This window comes from Rhipicephalus microplus, chromosome X, assembly GCF_043290135.1.
Source record: "Rhipicephalus microplus isolate Deutch F79 chromosome X, USDA_Rmic, whole genome shotgun sequence".
NCBI classification, from domain to species: domain Eukaryota; kingdom Metazoa; phylum Arthropoda; class Arachnida; order Ixodida; family Ixodidae; genus Rhipicephalus; species Rhipicephalus microplus.
The window spans coordinates 357,350,938-357,368,765 of record NC_134710.1 but is presented as its reverse complement, the minus strand read 5'-3'; the positions used below and the strand labels follow the sequence as shown (position 1 = coordinate 357,368,765).

The following is a 17,828-nucleotide window of genomic DNA, read 5'->3' as shown; positions in this document are numbered from 1 at the left end:
AGTAACTGTGAGAATGTCGTGTAAGAAAACATTCCCTATTTATTAATTTCATTTAGAATCAGTAACCTCAGCAATTGTTGTTGCCACTATTCCTTAAACACAAAATAACATAGACTTTTCACTTCCTCCAAACAGGTCTATAGTATTCATACAACAGAGTATCAGATGCAACAGCCACGAAATATACATAGCATGTGTGCGATTTCATAACAGTGGACTCGAGGCTCTTTGAAATTTCAGTGACCATAACTTCAATGTTGGCAATTGAGCGAGCAGTTATGAGGTAAATAATATGAGAACTGTTAGGCGAAAAAAGAAACAAAATGCTGCAAAATGTGAACAAAACTGCTTGCGTTCCTGCGCTTTTGAATGTTTTCGTCTCTATCGCTCCCGAAGTTCTTATGATAATGCAACTAATAAAAAAGTGAACACATAACCGGAACAAGATACGTGAAAATATTTTCTTCATTCTTAATTTAGTGTTGATTCTGGCATTTTTGTGTTGTGTTTATGTCTTTACACCTCTGCATAATAAAACAACTTGACGATTGCTCCAGCTTGTGCACTCAAGTTTGGGCTTTTGTGCCTATCGAGAATGAAACCATCCGTTCGGTCTTTTCATGTTAGCCTCTCCACGGGCACTGGCGAATCCCGATAGCACTCCAATGCGCTTGTCTTCTAGCAGTTGCCGTCATGTGGTTCTGTCATTCAGTACTCTTTATTTGTTCTACTTTGTATCGTCGACTAATTGGCACCTGTGCTCACTCAAACGTAGGCAGGTCACGTGCACTTGACTGCTCTACGGCAGTCATGGTTTTGCGATGTGTAAACGTAATAAATATGTGGTTGTCACTTGACCTGGCCGTACACACACACACACAGATATATATGTATATATATATATATATATATATATATATATATATATATATATATATATATATATATATATATATATATATATATATATATATATATATATATATATATATATATATAAGGGAAAGAAGTGTATATCTAAGGGCTCGTTTTTCCGTGTTTTAACACAATGTTAATGAGATCTAACAGACAGTAATGCCAAGGAATGTACAGGGGAAGTTATTAGAACCAATGGAATGTAAATAAGAAGAAAGAAAAGTGGATAAAAAAATAACCAGCCGTGAGCAGGAATATATATATATATAATATCAAGAAATTTGAATGCCACTTCTAATGATGTATACTTTCACAGCCTCTTCAACAAAAAAGTTACGTTTGTAGAAACCACTTTTATCCAGCGTCCAAGGATAACATAAAAACCATTCAAATTATGTTTCTTTGATAAGCTTTCAGCATACAAAAACTATGAACGTCTATTGTCAAGTGTTCAAAAAATTTTCTAGCATTCCGGCTGAGAAAACACGAAAGTGCTGAATAAATGCCACAAAAAACGAAAGATTTAAGTTTAAGACATCTTCATAAATAGAACGACTTTGTCATGCATTCAGTGCCATATGATTCAGCTACATGTATTGTGGGTTTTTCTTTCAGCCTCAAAGCAATAAGCTGGCTCTGAAAAAAAAAAAAAAAAACTTCAGGTGCTTGGCGCACACAGGCGAAATCAATTGGCTTTTTAACTAGATACCGCCTTATAGTTTGCTTAATATGCGATATGTCATCGCTGCGATAAATGAGATTAAAAAAATTTGCCCGAATCTGCACGTCACACTGCAAATGTTGTCGAAAGACGATAGTCTTGCGTCTGGAGAGAATGAACAAAGCGTTTATTTGATGTTATGCACAAGAAAATCGGTGAATGGTATCCTGGAGGGGCTGCGTTAGAGTGCCTCGAGCGTGTAGAGGAGGCGAACGAGCGCATCAAGGCACGGTAGCCATCTGGCAGTTATCTTCGAAAACAAAGGCATGCGCACCCGAGGAAAAAGATGCGCGCTAATCTCGGTGGTGATAAAGTATAGAATGCAAATCGACGGGCAGGTGCCACCATCATGTTGTCGAAGCAAAGCGTTAGAAACACCTTTTTGAGCATCGCGTTCCACTGTCAGCGCAGCACGATAAACGCTACAGTCCCTAGAGTTACTTGTGTGTGCCCCTTCTAGGATAAAGGCAGACATGCAAAACATAGACGTGTTGTTATGGCGCCTCAGACATGTGCAATATTCGCTTTTTAATTTGACAATCACACAACTATGAACACTAAACCTTGAGCAATATTGGTGGGCGCTGCGGATGGGGTTGGCTGTTTGGTGCCGCGTGAGGTATCGGTAAGGGTGGACAAATAGACAAATATACAGACAGACAGACAGACCAAAGTTTTTTCGTCGACGGTCCCCAAGAAAGACTATCGTCTTTAAAACTCTAATTAAAGCAACTGAGTGGGTCACTATTGTGACAACCACGGGCCAGCTAATTCGCTGCCGCTGCTGCCCCGAGGGAGCCGCCGCCACTTGTTTCCCTGTCCCTCTTGTCCCCGCCCCATCGCGCTGCAGCGGCTGCAATTGACCCTACGGGCGACACGCGCTCTCCCATAGAAAGTCGCTCCACGCGGCAGGCCGTATCGTGCGCTCTTTCATCCAGCGGCCGTGAACATTGTATGACGCGCGCTACTCTTGGATCAGTGCTTGTGTACGATCTTTTCAACGGCCAATGTTCATGTTGTCTTGTACAAACTTCCTGCAACAACATACCGAACCGTAGGCTAGGCGTAATCAGTGTTTTTTGCTTTTTGGTGGTGGTCGCGGGCGATAGAAGTTGCGTTTTTTGTTCTTTTGACGTCTGTATGTTAAGTCTGTAAGAGGGTATGGGTGGCACTTGTAACACCTGAATGGTGGTTTGAAATTCGATTGCAGTGTCTTTGTATATAAGATGGTGTTAAATTAATAATCGGTGTCGTTCAGTACATAAAATTTCAGTCATCAAATTGCGAATAATCAAGGTGGTTTTGTTTATGCTTAATTGGCGAATTTTCGCAATGGCCCTGTCTTATTAAATTTTTTCTTTTCCACGTTCATTTTGTTGGCTGTGCGAGTCTTTCAGTGTTAATTCTTGGAAATTTTAATGCTTGTAAGCACACCTTATCGCATGCTTGGATTCTCGGGTACGCGCAACTACATCCTCAACAGTTTTGTGCAAGTGTAGTCCATGAAGAAGGTTTGGCTGTAGCGCAAATATTCAGTGATTTACAATATCAGTATTCATGCTATAGTTAGAAATATAATTTTTGAAAATCCTACCTGCGTAAGAGGCGCACCCTGAACTTGGCGCCAAATTTTGTGGAAAAAAAGTGCTTTTATTATGCGTGTGAATACGGTATCTGGCCTCGGATGGTTAAGGTGGCAGTACCCTGGTATTATGCAGATGCAAAGAAGCCTACGGACGAACTAAAATTTACTATTAAAGATACCTGCATGTTACTTATTAGCCATGATATCTATCTACATGCTGCTCCACTTTAATAGCTTGTGTTCGAGTTGGCATGTAACATACATTTATTGAAACGACACACTCATTACGCTTTTTCCACGCTTCCAACCAAACGACTGCAGCTCACAATGGTTCCCCGACATGCTCACTGATGAGCACACCTTGAATCATGCTCTTTTCTTTCGCCAATCTGTTTGTGTCTTGTGATTTTATGAAATCATTCAGACAGCACTATGAAAATGAAGAGTGAAAGCATTTCTAGGCATTGGCGACAGTCAGTGCTGGGATAAGAACACTCGGGTGTTAGATGTCATCGCTACCAGCACATTGTCCCTCAGAATGGCATCTGTGGAACGTATCAGAGCCAACACATAACACTAGTGTAGATCTTGGCAGGCCATTGAATTTTTCGTTGAGCTTTTGGAGGCTGATCGCCGTTGAAATAAAATAACTTCTTTGCCACGGACATCATTCAAATTTGGCCAATAGGACGTGTGCATACCGAGCAATCGAACGAACGGCACATCTAGATTTTGAAATTAAATGGCAGTGCCCCTTTAAAGCAAAGCATGATGTACTGTTGATGCTTGTGAAACATACCAGCGCTCCTGTTTTCTGCTCACAATAGTGAGGTCAAGGAGTATAATCGTAATGGTTGTTGCTTCCCAACTTTTTTTTTTACATCGCAGTAAGTCTCCAAGACGTATTTTTGGGCAATGTATAAAGGACTCATTAACTTTTCAGGTGGCGACACAGTGTGATGCAGTCATGTTCTATGGCCCGCTTGTCAAGGATGGCTATGGCTGCTGTTATAACCCACAAGCACACAGTGTAACCTTTGGTCTGTCATCCTTCAACAGCAGTGCCACTACATCCACTTCAAACTTCAGAGATGCCCTCGAGGAGAGCTTGACTCAGATGCATGATTGCCTTAGGCTTGCACAGCCATCAAAGTTGTAGAACGGACAATTAGCAACAGCATATTTCTATGCAGCTCTGAAGAAAAAAAGTTTTGACGCTTGCTCAGGGTCACGAAAAACTGCATTACAACCAAGTGCTTTTGAAGTCTGCATGTTTTTTATAGCTTTAACGAAATCTGCATGTTTTTTATAGCTTTAACGAAATGACTTATGGAAATATTTCAGTGCTGCTAGGTATGTGTCACAAAGGCTATGAGCAAGTTTTACACCTGTTATGTATAACCTAAAGAAAGAAGTATAGCTGACCAGTATATGTTTGTGATGAAGTCAATCCTCAGTTCAAAAATGGTGCTTTACAATAATTATCAGCCCAAATGTGGGTAATTTTTTTACCTTAACTTCCTGCTATTTTATAAATAAAAATAAAGTAGTACTTGTTCATTGTGCTGTGTGTGCCATTGTACTATTTGCATCATGGGTGCCTCTATTTCTGCAGTAGTCACGGAAATGGGACGAGCCATTGCAGATGTGTTAATCATAAATAATTTGAGGTAAGCTCAGTAGCATTCAATATAGTCCTGAGAGCAAAGGTGTAGCTCCTGTTTTCCAAACTGTGCCATTGAAGTGCACAGAAGTGTAGGTATAAGAACTTGGTGTCAAAATGGTACCGGAAAATGTTTTCTCCCAAGTGCTTCAAGTTCTCGGCATTCCAGTGAGATGTGAAGGACTGAGAGTGACTGGCCGCATTTATCACAGCTGGGTGACTCATCACCGGACAAAAGGTATGCGTGTGCAGAAAAAAGATTGAAAATGGAGCTTGGAGGCAAGGAAGAAGTGGCCAGGGGCACGCTCTCTATATTTTTAAAAATCTCGTTCTGTCAATAATAATCCGAAGACGTATCGGTTCTGCGGTCTCTCTCGTCCTTCTGAAACAGGCCTGTATTATTATTATTTTATTATTTACAGGTACCTTACAGGCCCCAGGGGTGGGGCATTGAGTAAGGGGGCGATACACTAGATATATGTACATATGTATGATGTTGAGAAAGTACGTATAAGCCCGCAACCTGAGCGGTTAGACACCAGCAAGTCCTGCAACATGCCTGCACAGGAGTCTGGTGAACACAAGTGCATACTATTGCTGACAGCCTTTCCATGGATGGAGGGAAAAAACAACGGGTGCTACGCACAGATTCTGCTGGACAATGGGAGCCAGAGGACATTCATCTTCAAAAGACTGTCAAGACGCACACTTTCACTCACTGTTTGCATGTGTGCATCATCCTTACATGTATATGTTTATCTATAATGTTTCTGTTTCTGAGTAGTAGCGTACAAGGTAATAAGACCCATAACGATTACAGTAGGATTATTTGGAGGAGGAGAGATAAAACTAGACATAAATGTCGTCGAGTTATGCGTGAGGAAGGACACCACTTCGGAGCGAGTCATGATTGAGGCGCTGGAAATAAAAGTTATATCCTGTGACGTGCTACCATCGGCACTGTTTACAATACATGAAAAAGCATGATCGATGGGATTTTTTTTGGCTGATGACAGTGAGAAGAGGGACAAAAAAAGAAAAAATATCGAAACTTTGATATTAATTGGAGCAGATTATTACTGGACCGTAGTCACTGGGCGTATTTGCGAGATTCATCCGAATGTAATGGAAATAAAAATGATGTTGGGATGAACAGTCCAAGGTGCTGTAGCACTTCATTGTGTGCCAATGAAATCATTGACGGTTATGGTACTCAAGGTCAGTGCCAAGTTGGACACGATTGTTGATGAACTGCAGCGATTCTGGGACTTGGAAAACATGGGGATCAAGGAGAAACCAGCAACAAAGATGAGCGATGACCATGTGCTGGAGTACGTCCGACAAACAAAACAGGAAGATACCAAGTGGGGCTACCATGGAAAGAAAACGTAACATTGGGCGACAACAACACCGTTGCAGAGAAAAGGCTTATCCAGGTGACACAAAAATTATACAAGAATAAAGATGACCTTCTAGCCTACGACATAGCTATCCGAGAGTACTTCGAGGAAAAAATAGCTGAAAACGTCGAAGAAAATGCCGAATCAGATATACGAACAAATTTGTATACTACATGCCACATCAAGTCGTAATTAAGAAGGACCAAAGAACGACAAAGATACACGTCGTCTTTGACGCATTGTCAAGCCAGAATCCAGAAAATCCTTGAATGACAACTTGGAAAATGGGCCAAATTTTAACCCCGACATCACAACATCGCCATGTCAGCCGACGTGGAAAAAGCATTTTTACAGATCAAAATACACGAAAATGACCGAGGCGCACTGCGATTATTGTGGTGGAAAAGAATACCCAGCGAAGATATGCTAAGCTCGAAGATAAAAACATGGAGGATGACCAGGGTTACTTTCGGAACTACATCAAGTAACTTTTTTCTAGCGGCCACAATTCATCGACATTTGGGTAAATTCGAAGAGGAATATCCTGCAGTTGTGGCACAACTCCGGAAAGGAATCGACATCGATGACGTTTTACTTGAAGCCGACGAATACTCGACATAGACAAAGATATACAAAGAAGCAAAAGACACTTTTTGTAATGCGGGAAAACTCAAGAAAATTGACTTCAAATGATACCGAACTAAGAAAACTATTTGATGAAGAAGAACTACATACTGTGGTTGTTGAAGCAGAAGGAGTAATAACCGGCCTCTTAATTATGTGTATGACGATTCTAACGAGCCACAACCCATCACACCGGCGGACGTTATAGGAGGCAGGCAAGCAATGAACAAGTAGGAAGACAACTAACTCGGAGAATACAGTTTGCTGAATTACTGGAGTGCAAGAAAACGGGCAATGATAACATGGTGGACCAGATGGAAAAAGGAGTACCTGAGGGAGCTTAAGTGGGCCAGCTGAAAAATAGAGGGTCACACAAGTATACAAGAAGGAGATGTAATTCTGCTTGGAGAAGTGCGAAAAAAAACCACCCTAGCAAATTTTCCCATCGAGAAATCATTCTCAACGACAATGAGGATAGTGGCTTCCTCTCTGGGAGAGAAGTACAGACCCAAGGAGCTGGCTCTGGAGCTATGACCCTCTCAAATGTAATTCATATTGCTGATAATGGTGGGACACCATTCGTGTAGGCAATCCTCCAAGTTTAAATTGGCTTCCCCCACTCTAGTAACTCAGCGGAGCCGTCGGGGACTCCGGTCTCGTACATTTACTCATATGCCCGTCGTGGTTGCACTTCAGGAGCCAGAAAAGGGCACCACCTTGCAAAATTATACGACGTTCCAACAGGACATCTCGTCTTGTCTTTGCATTCACAAATACTGCGTTGCCACCATGGTCGACCGTGGCCTCCAACTGGAATACTCCTATGTAATGGTGACCCTACTTCCCATGCGTAAGTAAGATCCACCGTTACATATCTTCAACATATACTGCGCTCTGAAACTGTCGATTGTTTCATTCTCGGTCCTCTTTAGCCACGTGCTAAGAGCTGCTGGTAGGGACCCCCTCCTGATTGTGGGTGCCTTTAACGCCCCCAGTCGAGTTTGCGGGCACCGCCATGAAGAAAAGCGTGGACGCAAGCTGGCGGAACTTACGTCAACGCTGGACTTTACTCTTCACACTGACCTGGTCCACCCAACTCGGATAGACAACTCTGTAACACAAAGTACGCGTCCAGATTTGACCTTTACCCGCAACATTCAGTATGCAGAGTGGGTCAACATGGAGGAAACCTTCGGTAGCGACCACTGCATTTTGAATACAATAGTCCGGACCAAACCACTGGCACATCCCATATCTCAGGCCCGGCTCCCAGACTGATCAAAATTTAGGCACAATTATAACACAGCGACATCGATACTGAAGCAAGGCTACAACGCGTGGTCCCGCGAATTGGTTAGTAACCTTTGCTCCACTGAAACCAAAATTCAGCTTTCAGAGGTGGTCTCGGATGTGAATAACCACCTCCTCCACCTCTGGGAAGCACGGCATTGCCTTGTTCGCTGATGGCGCCGACAGAAGCATAACCGAAAACTTAAAGCTCGAATTGCCGAGCTCACTCAGGAGGTGGCCAAGTATGCGGCCCAACTCGCGTACGCCAACTGGATGAATAGATACAACACAGCAGCGCGCCAGATGTCCGACAAAAATACTTGGAGGCTGTTTCGTGTGCTCATAGACTCAACGCAGACCCGCACCGAAACTGAAAAAAAAAAAACAAAGGGCAATCCATAGCTTTCAAGGTAATGCAACCCAGCTGGCGCACAAATTAAAGGACCAATATCTGTGCTCAACACGGGACCCGTGTGGATCGGCGTACTCCTACGCGGGTGCGCAGAATGTGGAGCTGGATCGCCCATTCGAGCTTTTCCAAATTCGGAAAGTCTTGACTAAAATGAAGCGTGGCACCGCTCCGGGTCGGGACAAAATTACTGTGAAAATGTTAGCTAACCTTCCCGACCCGGCTTATGAATCACTATTAGATTATTTCAGCTCAATTTGGTCAGGGGAAGTGCCACTCCCAATACAGTGGAAGACTGTCCTAGTATCATTTATACCGGAACCTGGAAAGGCCGTGAACAAAGACAACCTTTGCCCCCATTTCTCTCACATCATGTACGGGCAAACTGATGGAGACGATAATGCAGGATCGTTTGTCTGAGTTCATGGAAAATCGACGTATTTCGCAGATTCCATGCACGGGTTTTGCCCGTACAGATCCGTGCGTTATTCTGCTTCAACTTAATCGGGATATCCTAGACCCTGTCGAACGCCCTCACAATGACAAGGTTGTACTTGCGTTCGACCATGTAACCCATGAGGCAATTTTAACATACCTTTCACAAACTGGCTGTGGCTTGAGAGCATTCGAATACATTCGGCAGGTTTTAACCGCCAGACAACCCTACATTCGCATACAGGACAAGAAACACGACCCTTTCCCTTTAGGAACTAGACGTACACCACAAGGTGCAGTGCTGTCTCCTTTATTATTCAATCTGGCCATGATGCACCTGCCGGCTTAGCTGGATCATGTTCCTGGCATAGAGTTTCTCTCAAGCTTACCCAGAGAAAAATCTGGCGCCAATGAGCTGCTGGATGCAAGGGAATGATGAAATATGTGAGCTTCGAACTAGGCTCGGATTTGTACACCTCTAAGACGCGTCTGCCTTCACGTTAAAATGACTAGTTTTCTACTGAAAGAGTACATATGAAGCTATTTATTTTTGTCATTGCATAGAAACGTGTTTTATTTAACACTGGAACCTTCTGCATTGATGTACAATTTTACGAAGCGTAGAAAGTAACCAACGACCGCTAAACTTGGCAGGCAGACGACAAAGCAAGCGTTCCCTCCACCACATTTATGTCGTCTGTTTCTTTCTTTCACCGTTTGGTTGTGCCGTCAAGGTAAGTGGGCTTTTATTTTAGAATATAACACGCGTGAGTGAGATCCGCTTATAAACTTTTTGTTTTAGAGAAGCTTTATTTACGCAGTCATTTTCGCTTTTGAGCCGAAGATTCGCTCAACAGCAACCAACACAAGCCTCGCAGACGCATATACCGTCCCAGCACTCCAATGGGGCTCTTAAGAAATTTGCGTAAACGGTGGCGCCACACTTCTCTCTAGGTATTATTCTGAGAAACTCTATGGTTCCCAGTATACAACATGCGTTGTATGCTGATGACATCACCATCTGGGCCACGCAGGGTGCACTCGCTGATATTGAGGTGAACCTGCAGCAAACCGCGAGCATAGTCGACCACTATGTCCGCCAGTGTGGCCTTCAGTGCTCGCCATCGAAATCAGAATTCATGCACATACGCCCCTCTGCCAAGTGCACGACCAAAATTGAAATCTCACTGGAGACAGGTGTAATTCCTGAATAAAAGGAAGTCCGGGTACTGGGGCTCCTTATTAACCAAAACAGGCGGTCAGACACCACATTGGCTAAACTCCGGAACGGTGGGCGACCAGGTGGGCCACATGGTCCGCCGGGTCTCTAATAAACGCTAGAGGGGGGGGGGGCTACGGTGGAGAGATGCCTTGCGACTGGCACATGCATTTGTAAACAGTAGAATCTTGTATTCTACCCCATAGCTCTACCTGCGGAAGCAAGGCGAGGATGTACTTGAAGTCATCCTTCGCAAAATTGTAAAGCGAGCCCTCGACCTCCCCGTGAACACCTCTAACCAGCGCCTTCTAGGCCTGGGCACGGTGAATGCGTTTCGGGAGGTTCGAGAGGCCCACCTCACAAATCAGTACACTCGACTTTCACAGACGGTAGTGGGGTGCCGCCTATTAGCCCGCCTACACACACAACACATTCACATCACGGAAGATCGCGTTTAACTCCCATTCGAGTGGAGATGCGCCCTCCACGTGCGTCCTCTTACAAACAATATGACAAAAGAAGACCACAATGACCGGTACCTGGCGCGAGCGGAAGTCCTAGCCGGCTATTATGGATCAAAACCCGGCGTGTTATACGTGGATGCCTCCGGCCCACACCCTGAGGGACGGTACACGGTTGCTAGCTGTCGTACACGTGAACCAAACAGTCAATGGCTTCACGTTTTGAGCCAGGGACATAATCCATTGCATTGACCACTTGTCCCCCCAGGTAGCGAAGCATCATTCATTTCCGACTCTCGAAAGGCCTGTCGAAACATCGTGAACGGCTGTGTCGCGTACCTAGCCTACCGCTTATTGCAACGTTCGGAATATCAGGGAATCCCTCCACCCCGCCTATAGTCTGGGCTCATATGGGACTCAAAGGGAATGAGACAGCCGACGCCGCCGCCCGTGCGCTCTCTTACCAGGCATTCCCACTCACCTCCCCCGATCAGGACGACCTTGAATTCAATCCGGTGTATTCTTTCCGCGAAATTGTGGACTATTACCAATTCGATCGCAGCTTTTATCCACGCCTATGCGAAAGCCTAAGTAAAGCGGAGGAGCGCCTTTTACTCAGACTCTTCACGAACACTATGCTGTGCCCGGCAGCCCTCCAACATTTCGATCCCACCTTTTCCGGCAGCTGCTCACATTGTGGCGAGAAGTCTTCGGACATCTACCACATGGTGTGGGCCTGTTCGTGCAACCCTGCTGTACCCCCCGATACCCAACCCTACCCGGGAGGAGTGGGAGGCGAGCCTGCTTGGCTGCTCTAACCTTCAGGTACGAAAGGCCTTGGTTCGACGAGCCCAGACAGCAGCCAACGCCAATGAGGTCCCGTACTATAGGGATCCCCACCTACTTGTTGTGGGTGCCGTCCTCTTATGAGGCGGTCGCTGCTTCCTCCTTTTTCTTTGTTGTTAAGTAAATGCTTTTACCACAACCCACTACGTTATTGCCGTTTCTGACTCCGAGAACGGGGCGTTGCGTCTGCTGGATCAAACACTTTGATAGGCACGCAGTAAGAAGAATCAGAATGGCCATGGGGTGATCGTCTGACAACGTTCCGTGACATTACCCAAAACTATAGGCTCGAAAGGCTGTAGGTTCCCGCTACCGCACAAGAAATTAAACAGGTTTGATGATGTAAGCTTTCGCTTACTCCAAAGCCACTCCTACCCTAGCCCGGCCGTTCTACGCCACCTCTACGCAAACCTATACCCCACTAATAAGTGTAAAGCATGCGGCGCAGAACAACGCCGAGCCACATGCTCTGAGAATGTGCGGGTGACAACAGTCGTGAAAACGCCGCGAATCGCGATGAGCCTATAGCGACCGTCAGTGCCAAAACACAGGGAGCCTCGAGCTCACTCGTTCCTGCCACTGCACCAGGTTTGGGAGCCGCGGGGGACCATCATCGGCGTCGCCGCCGCTGGGAGGCGGCCCTCCAGAGCTCAGAGCTTAACGACCAGCTCTGGGCCGTCTGGCAGGCTGAGGATGCCACCAGAGTTCAGAGACTACGAGCCGCCACTTGCAGCCACCGAGACCAAATTGCTGGCTCATTGTGTTCAATAAAGTATTTTCTTTCTCACTGTCTTCGTGGCTGCCCCCAGCCCTTATCTATGAGCAAACATAGTGAACAAAACACAACGCCTAATTTCTCGCCTCTGACCCCACTATGACGGAGCTAGCTTATCAAATGAGCTCGTTTTGCAGATATTCAGATGTCGGCGCAGGCCACGGCATCGTTGGTCTTGAGCGAAAAACCGTACATCTTGGCCGTGACCCGAAAATCGAGAAAGGCGCGAATCAAATAAATAAACAATTGCTAGACCCGAGTAACAATCGAACTCAAGCCATCTGCGTAGCAAGCAGGTGGTACCACAGAGCCACGATATCTCTTCAAACTATTACGAAAAAAACTAAAAAAGCATGATATGAATGTGTATATAATTGCGTGACAGAAACGTAGAATCTTACCAGGCATCAAAACGCATGAATTGAGCAACGCGCTGGTGTTTCAAAGGCCCACTCATTAAAGCGCTCCATGAAGCACACTACAAAGGCATTTAAAACTAATATGAACCTTGATCAGCAAAAGTACCAACGAAGTGAAGAGCTGCGTAGGTTCACATGTGGACGCCTAGTGGGCCCTTCGCTGATTAGCAAAAGGAATCATTATGATATAGTGACCAAATAACTAACCACTGCACAGTCGTCAGCAACGTTAACAAGAATGATCCCACGCGTGACTTAGACTACTTTGACTGATGCTAGCCGCGACGCTCTGGGCACTGTTGCCGAAATAATACCTATGCTTAAATAGTATGTCAGAATGCATGGGTAACATCTCGGCAGCAGAACCCGAATTAAGCTACGCGGCGCTAGTGTCAATTAAACTGCTTTAGGACGCATACCCGTGTTAATGTTGCAGTCGACTGGGGGAAGTGATTCTTAAATGAAAAAAAAAAGTGAGCCCCATAACTGTCTCTCAGTGGAAGGACACCTCAACGGTAACTTACGAGGGAGGGGGGTGAGGAGGGATTAAAAGGGTAGGGAGGAATAAAAGGTATAGAAAGGGGAGCAGGAAGAGAGCGAGACGCAGGAACAGCCACATACGGAAGTAAGGAGAGGATAGGAAAGATGGACACGGTCGCAGGAGTCCGATGACGGGGCACCACTCGGCGAGGGCTCTTGTCGGCGTGTCGGCGTCAGGAGGGCGAGCCAGTCGGCCGGAGCTGCGCTGTCGTCGGAGATCGCGGGGGCACAACCGGTCGGCACTAAATCCAGCGAGCGAGTGCAGTCGACTGTGCATGCAGTATACATTTAGAATACCTTGAAAGGGCCAATGTTACGCGCACCGCAATTAGGCTAAAAATTAGGTTAGCTAGCAATTGAGAAGGTGATGCGCACAACGCCCGATTACGCTATCATGTTCTTGTGCGTAGAAGTAATTCTTCTTGATATGTCATTTTCAAGCTTAATCATGATCACAAAAGCTTTTTTTTTCAATCCTTCTGCTTCCTGAAGTGGTAAAAAAATGATATTGCTTGTTTTATTGATTTTATGTCATTTAGTTTTACGTGTTTGCGTAAATTACCCGGTTCTAGTCAAACCCACAGCTTGTGTGTGCACCTTAACGTTCACGCATTAAAAGATCGACAACAACAGAAGTCTGTCTTTCAATATTTCCATTTTCTGTTCCCCAAATAAACTCTCTATGGCCCGGCGCATTATCATCATCATCATTATATAGCGCACGCGTCAGTCAATGCCGGGTGCCGGAGTTTCCACGTAATCTCGAGAGCTTCCAACGACTGAGCCGCCACTGGTCGCTGCCGGAACGAGGCGACCGAACCAGCGCCGATCTCGCAACAAATGAGAGACGGCGACTCCCATCAAGACTCCGATCACGTGACCGAAAATGGCAACCACTCGAGCGTGCAACAGGAACTGCGTTAGCTCGAGCAGCGTACCCGGCCAGAAGCTCACCTGTATGCAGACGCCACCTGTAGGGAAGAGACAGAGTAAACTATAGTGGAAATTATACAGTATACCATTTCCGAATAATGGGCGTCCGCTATCTTCAAATTACAGGACGATGTAACAGGAAAGCTTCACTCGTGCTTTTGGTTGGAAACGTCTACGCCAACAAGCATGCTCAAGGCAGTGTTTAACGGTTCAGGTGCGCTTGTTTTGTGGCTTTAGAGCCGAAAAGCGTGCCTTTTTATGTAAACATGATATAGGAGGAAAACATTTCGTTTACGTTCGTATGAACGGTGTGGAACGAGGATATTTTAAGTTTCAGCCGGAGCAATGACCAAGTCAGGTGATACCTGGATTCACAATACCTTGACTGTTTGCCAGGCTCATCGTGCATGCTCCTTCAAGAAAGAACGCGATGTTAGACACTTGAAGTACCCTTGAAACTTCTGACGATGAAAGAGGTTCGGTGAGGGCGGCTTACGCACCGTCGTGAGGTTCAGTGTTTATGTGAAAACGACAGGGCTCGTTATTACTACGGGTCACATCGCTGAAACGCACTGCGACAAGTGGCCGGGAGTGATATTTTCATATATAGGTGGAGCATACTATTAGCATTTCTAGTATATACACACTCGGTAGTTAAAATCACCCAAGTACCAAATGACGATGTAAATGAATATGAGTCAATGCACTCGCCAGTGTAACAGTATTAGTGGGAGCTAGGACGCGCTTCCCTAATACGCAACATTATATGCGTTGTTCACACGAAAGGAGTTTCCCCTATTCTGCACAAAGTGGCTACGAATGCAGCTCCCTCTATTGTGATTGATAAATTACCCTGTGCTTTTATCTGAATCTTGGGTCGCGCAGACACATGAAAGCGCCTCCTCGCGTACTAACGGCAGTATACTTGGCGGTCGGTTAGAAGCGCTCATATACGGCGAGACTGTGCGCTGCCGAGCTGCACTACACAGATCCGATAATGTCAGTTCGGCACCCACGGCGAGTGGCATGCGCCAAACTTCTCTGTTTCAATAAAGGGTTTCTCCTCCTCCGCTGTTGTGCCTCGCCCAAGTTCCACGTGGTCTTCGCGGCCTGCTGGCACCTGGCAGCTGTTGATGAGTCAACCCTGCACCGGGACGGCGACGGACGCGGACAATCTGGAAAAACCACGTCGCCGGCTCCTCTTGACACAAAAGTCGTTGGCCAAGCTTTTGTCAGCCGCCGAGAGCAACACTCCGAAGCAGCGTCGACCCAGCAGCTGTACGGGGTATTCTGCCTTGCTTGAGTCAACCTGGCTGCATCAGGGAGCGACTTTGCGCATGGGATTCCACGTCATCTCACTGTGGTGCCACGCTGGCGCGTGGGGTCTCCCTCACCAAACAGCGAACTGGGCATGTCTTGCCCCTTTCCTAGGTTCAGAGGGAGGCGGTGTTTGGCTTTCCCTCTTCGGGGACGGAGAGGAAGACGACGATCTCATTGGAGTATCCTGCGCATAAATTTTCTTTGCAAGGGATCTTGGGAAGGCGGACGATGTATAAAAACGCTAGCGCAGAGGCGCTCGTGTGTGATTCTCTTTTCATGTTGTACCACGCTACCATGTAAATACTGTATATAAACATTTTTTTCTCCTTCTCCGGCTTCTCTACTCGTCCTCTCCGGGGACTCGGATGGCCCGAGTCCGCACCACGCTACCCAAAGGCGCAACAGTGGCTGGCAGCTTATGGGATTCGCCTGCGTCGGCTGCATCGAAGTGGTGAGTGCCGCGTGTTTGCTCTTCTTTTCGCCAGACTCGTTAGCGCAGATGGTCGGTAACGTGGTAGGGTGATTTTGGTAAATTTTGATTCGCAGACCAAGAATTGGGTGGCTCGTGGGCAAAATTACCTTAGAAGAGAAACGGTGTGCATATCTAAGATGGAGAAGTTTAAGGTCCAAGAACTCCTCGAAATTTGTCAGGAGCTGAATATTTCGGTCGGCTCGGTTAAAAGAAAACAACAAATTTTGGAGCACTTGGGAAAAGAGGAAGTGAGTTTAGAAGAGGCCATTGAGGCCAGAGAAACCATTTTGGCAAAGAAAGAGGAGCGTGAGCGCTTAGCCCGTGAACAAAGAGAGGAGGAAATAAGGAGGGATCGCGAGGATAAAGAACATGAAATCCGTCTGAAAGAACTGGAGCTTCGTATGTCCGTGGGAAATCAAAATTCAGGGGGTGGAGAATCAAAGATAAAGGATCTAATCCACACCTTCAAGGCGGGTGACGACATTGCATTATACCTCGTGCATTTTGAGCGAGCATGCGAAAATGCAGGGTTTAGTAGGGAAACTTGGCCACAAAAACTGATATGCGTACTACCAGGCGAAGTGTCCGATGTTATCGCAAGAATGAATAAAGAGGACTCCGAGGTGTATGACAGGGTAAAGGCTGCATTGCTACGAAAATGTCGCCTATCGACAGAGGCTTTCCGCCTGCGGTTCAGGCACTCTAAGAGGGGCAACGAATCTCATTCAGACTATGCCTACCAAATTAGAGCCAACTTTGAAGAGTGGCTCAAAAGCGCGCAAGTCTATGGCAACCATGACAAGGTCATTGAGTTGATGGTACTTGAGCAGTTTTACCGGGGAATTCCCGAGGAGGTAAGGCTTTGGGTGCAGGATAGGATGAAAGACGTAGACATGAACAGGGCAGCAGAACTCGCCGAAGATTACTGCTCACGCCGTAGTCTCCGCAATACACCACGAACTTCGGAAAAAAATGAAAAGGTAGAAAGCTGGTCGGGAAACCAGGGACGCAAGAGGTTTGCAAGAAATAACTGGAAACCCGAAAATTCCAAGTTATTAGACAATCAGCAGGGAAAGGACAGTGAGGGGACTAAGGCGGCACCTTCATCAGGTTCAAAGGCGCCTGGTGACATAGCGCATGCGTTAGAAGCGCGGAAGCCAGTTGTTTGCTACAGCTGCGGAGAAAAGGGCCACATGGCCAGGAGCTGTAAGAGGCACATGGCATTTGCCACAATTCAGGAGTCAGAGGATAGCTTAAAGCTGTTGAAGCCTTACATGAGGACACTCTCAGTGAACGGCCGAATGTGTAGGGTATTGAGGGACTCGGCGGCCACAATGGATGTAGCGCATCCAAGTTGCGTATCTTCCGAAGACTATATAGGAGAGTGTGCCTGGATTCGGCAAGTGGCAGAAAAGCAAAGCGTCTGCCTACCGATAGCGAGGGTTGTAATCGAGGGCCCTTTCGGCCAATTGTGTACGGAAGCAGCAATTTCAGCCAACCTCCCGGAGCACTTCCCTTACCTATTTTCAAATAAGTCTGAGGAAATGTTAAAAACACGTGGAGAATCATTTGCCACCGAAATAGCTTGCATGGCCCTTACCCGTTCGAAGGCGCGCGAGCTGACGCAACAGCTGAGCAGCTCACCCTCTGGGGAACAGACGTCCGAGGGCAGTGTAGGAAAACCTGAGGTAGTTGCGACGGAAAATGAGTCTGCCATGCGAGTTGTCGAGACGGAAACTGGGGCTATGGTCGACAACAGCGAGGAAATATCTCTAACGCCCGAAAACGAGGACTTGGTGAC

At 46.2% G+C, this 17,828-nt stretch overlaps 1 protein-coding gene across 1 annotated transcript in view; it reads left to right on the top strand.

Annotated features, from left to right (window-relative positions):
- Positions 1 to 4,781, top strand: part of LOC119161136 (carnitine O-acetyltransferase) — a 68,455-nt gene extending 63,674 nt beyond the window's left edge. Inside the window, exon 14 of the mRNA XM_037413484.2 lies at positions 4,165 to 4,781. Within this exon, the coding sequence (XP_037269381.2) occupies positions 4,165 to 4,380 (216 nt within the window). The 3' untranslated portion in view covers positions 4,381 to 4,781. The remainder of the gene's footprint in view (positions 1 to 4,164) is intronic.
- Positions 4,782 to 17,828: the final 13,047 nt, after the last annotated feature.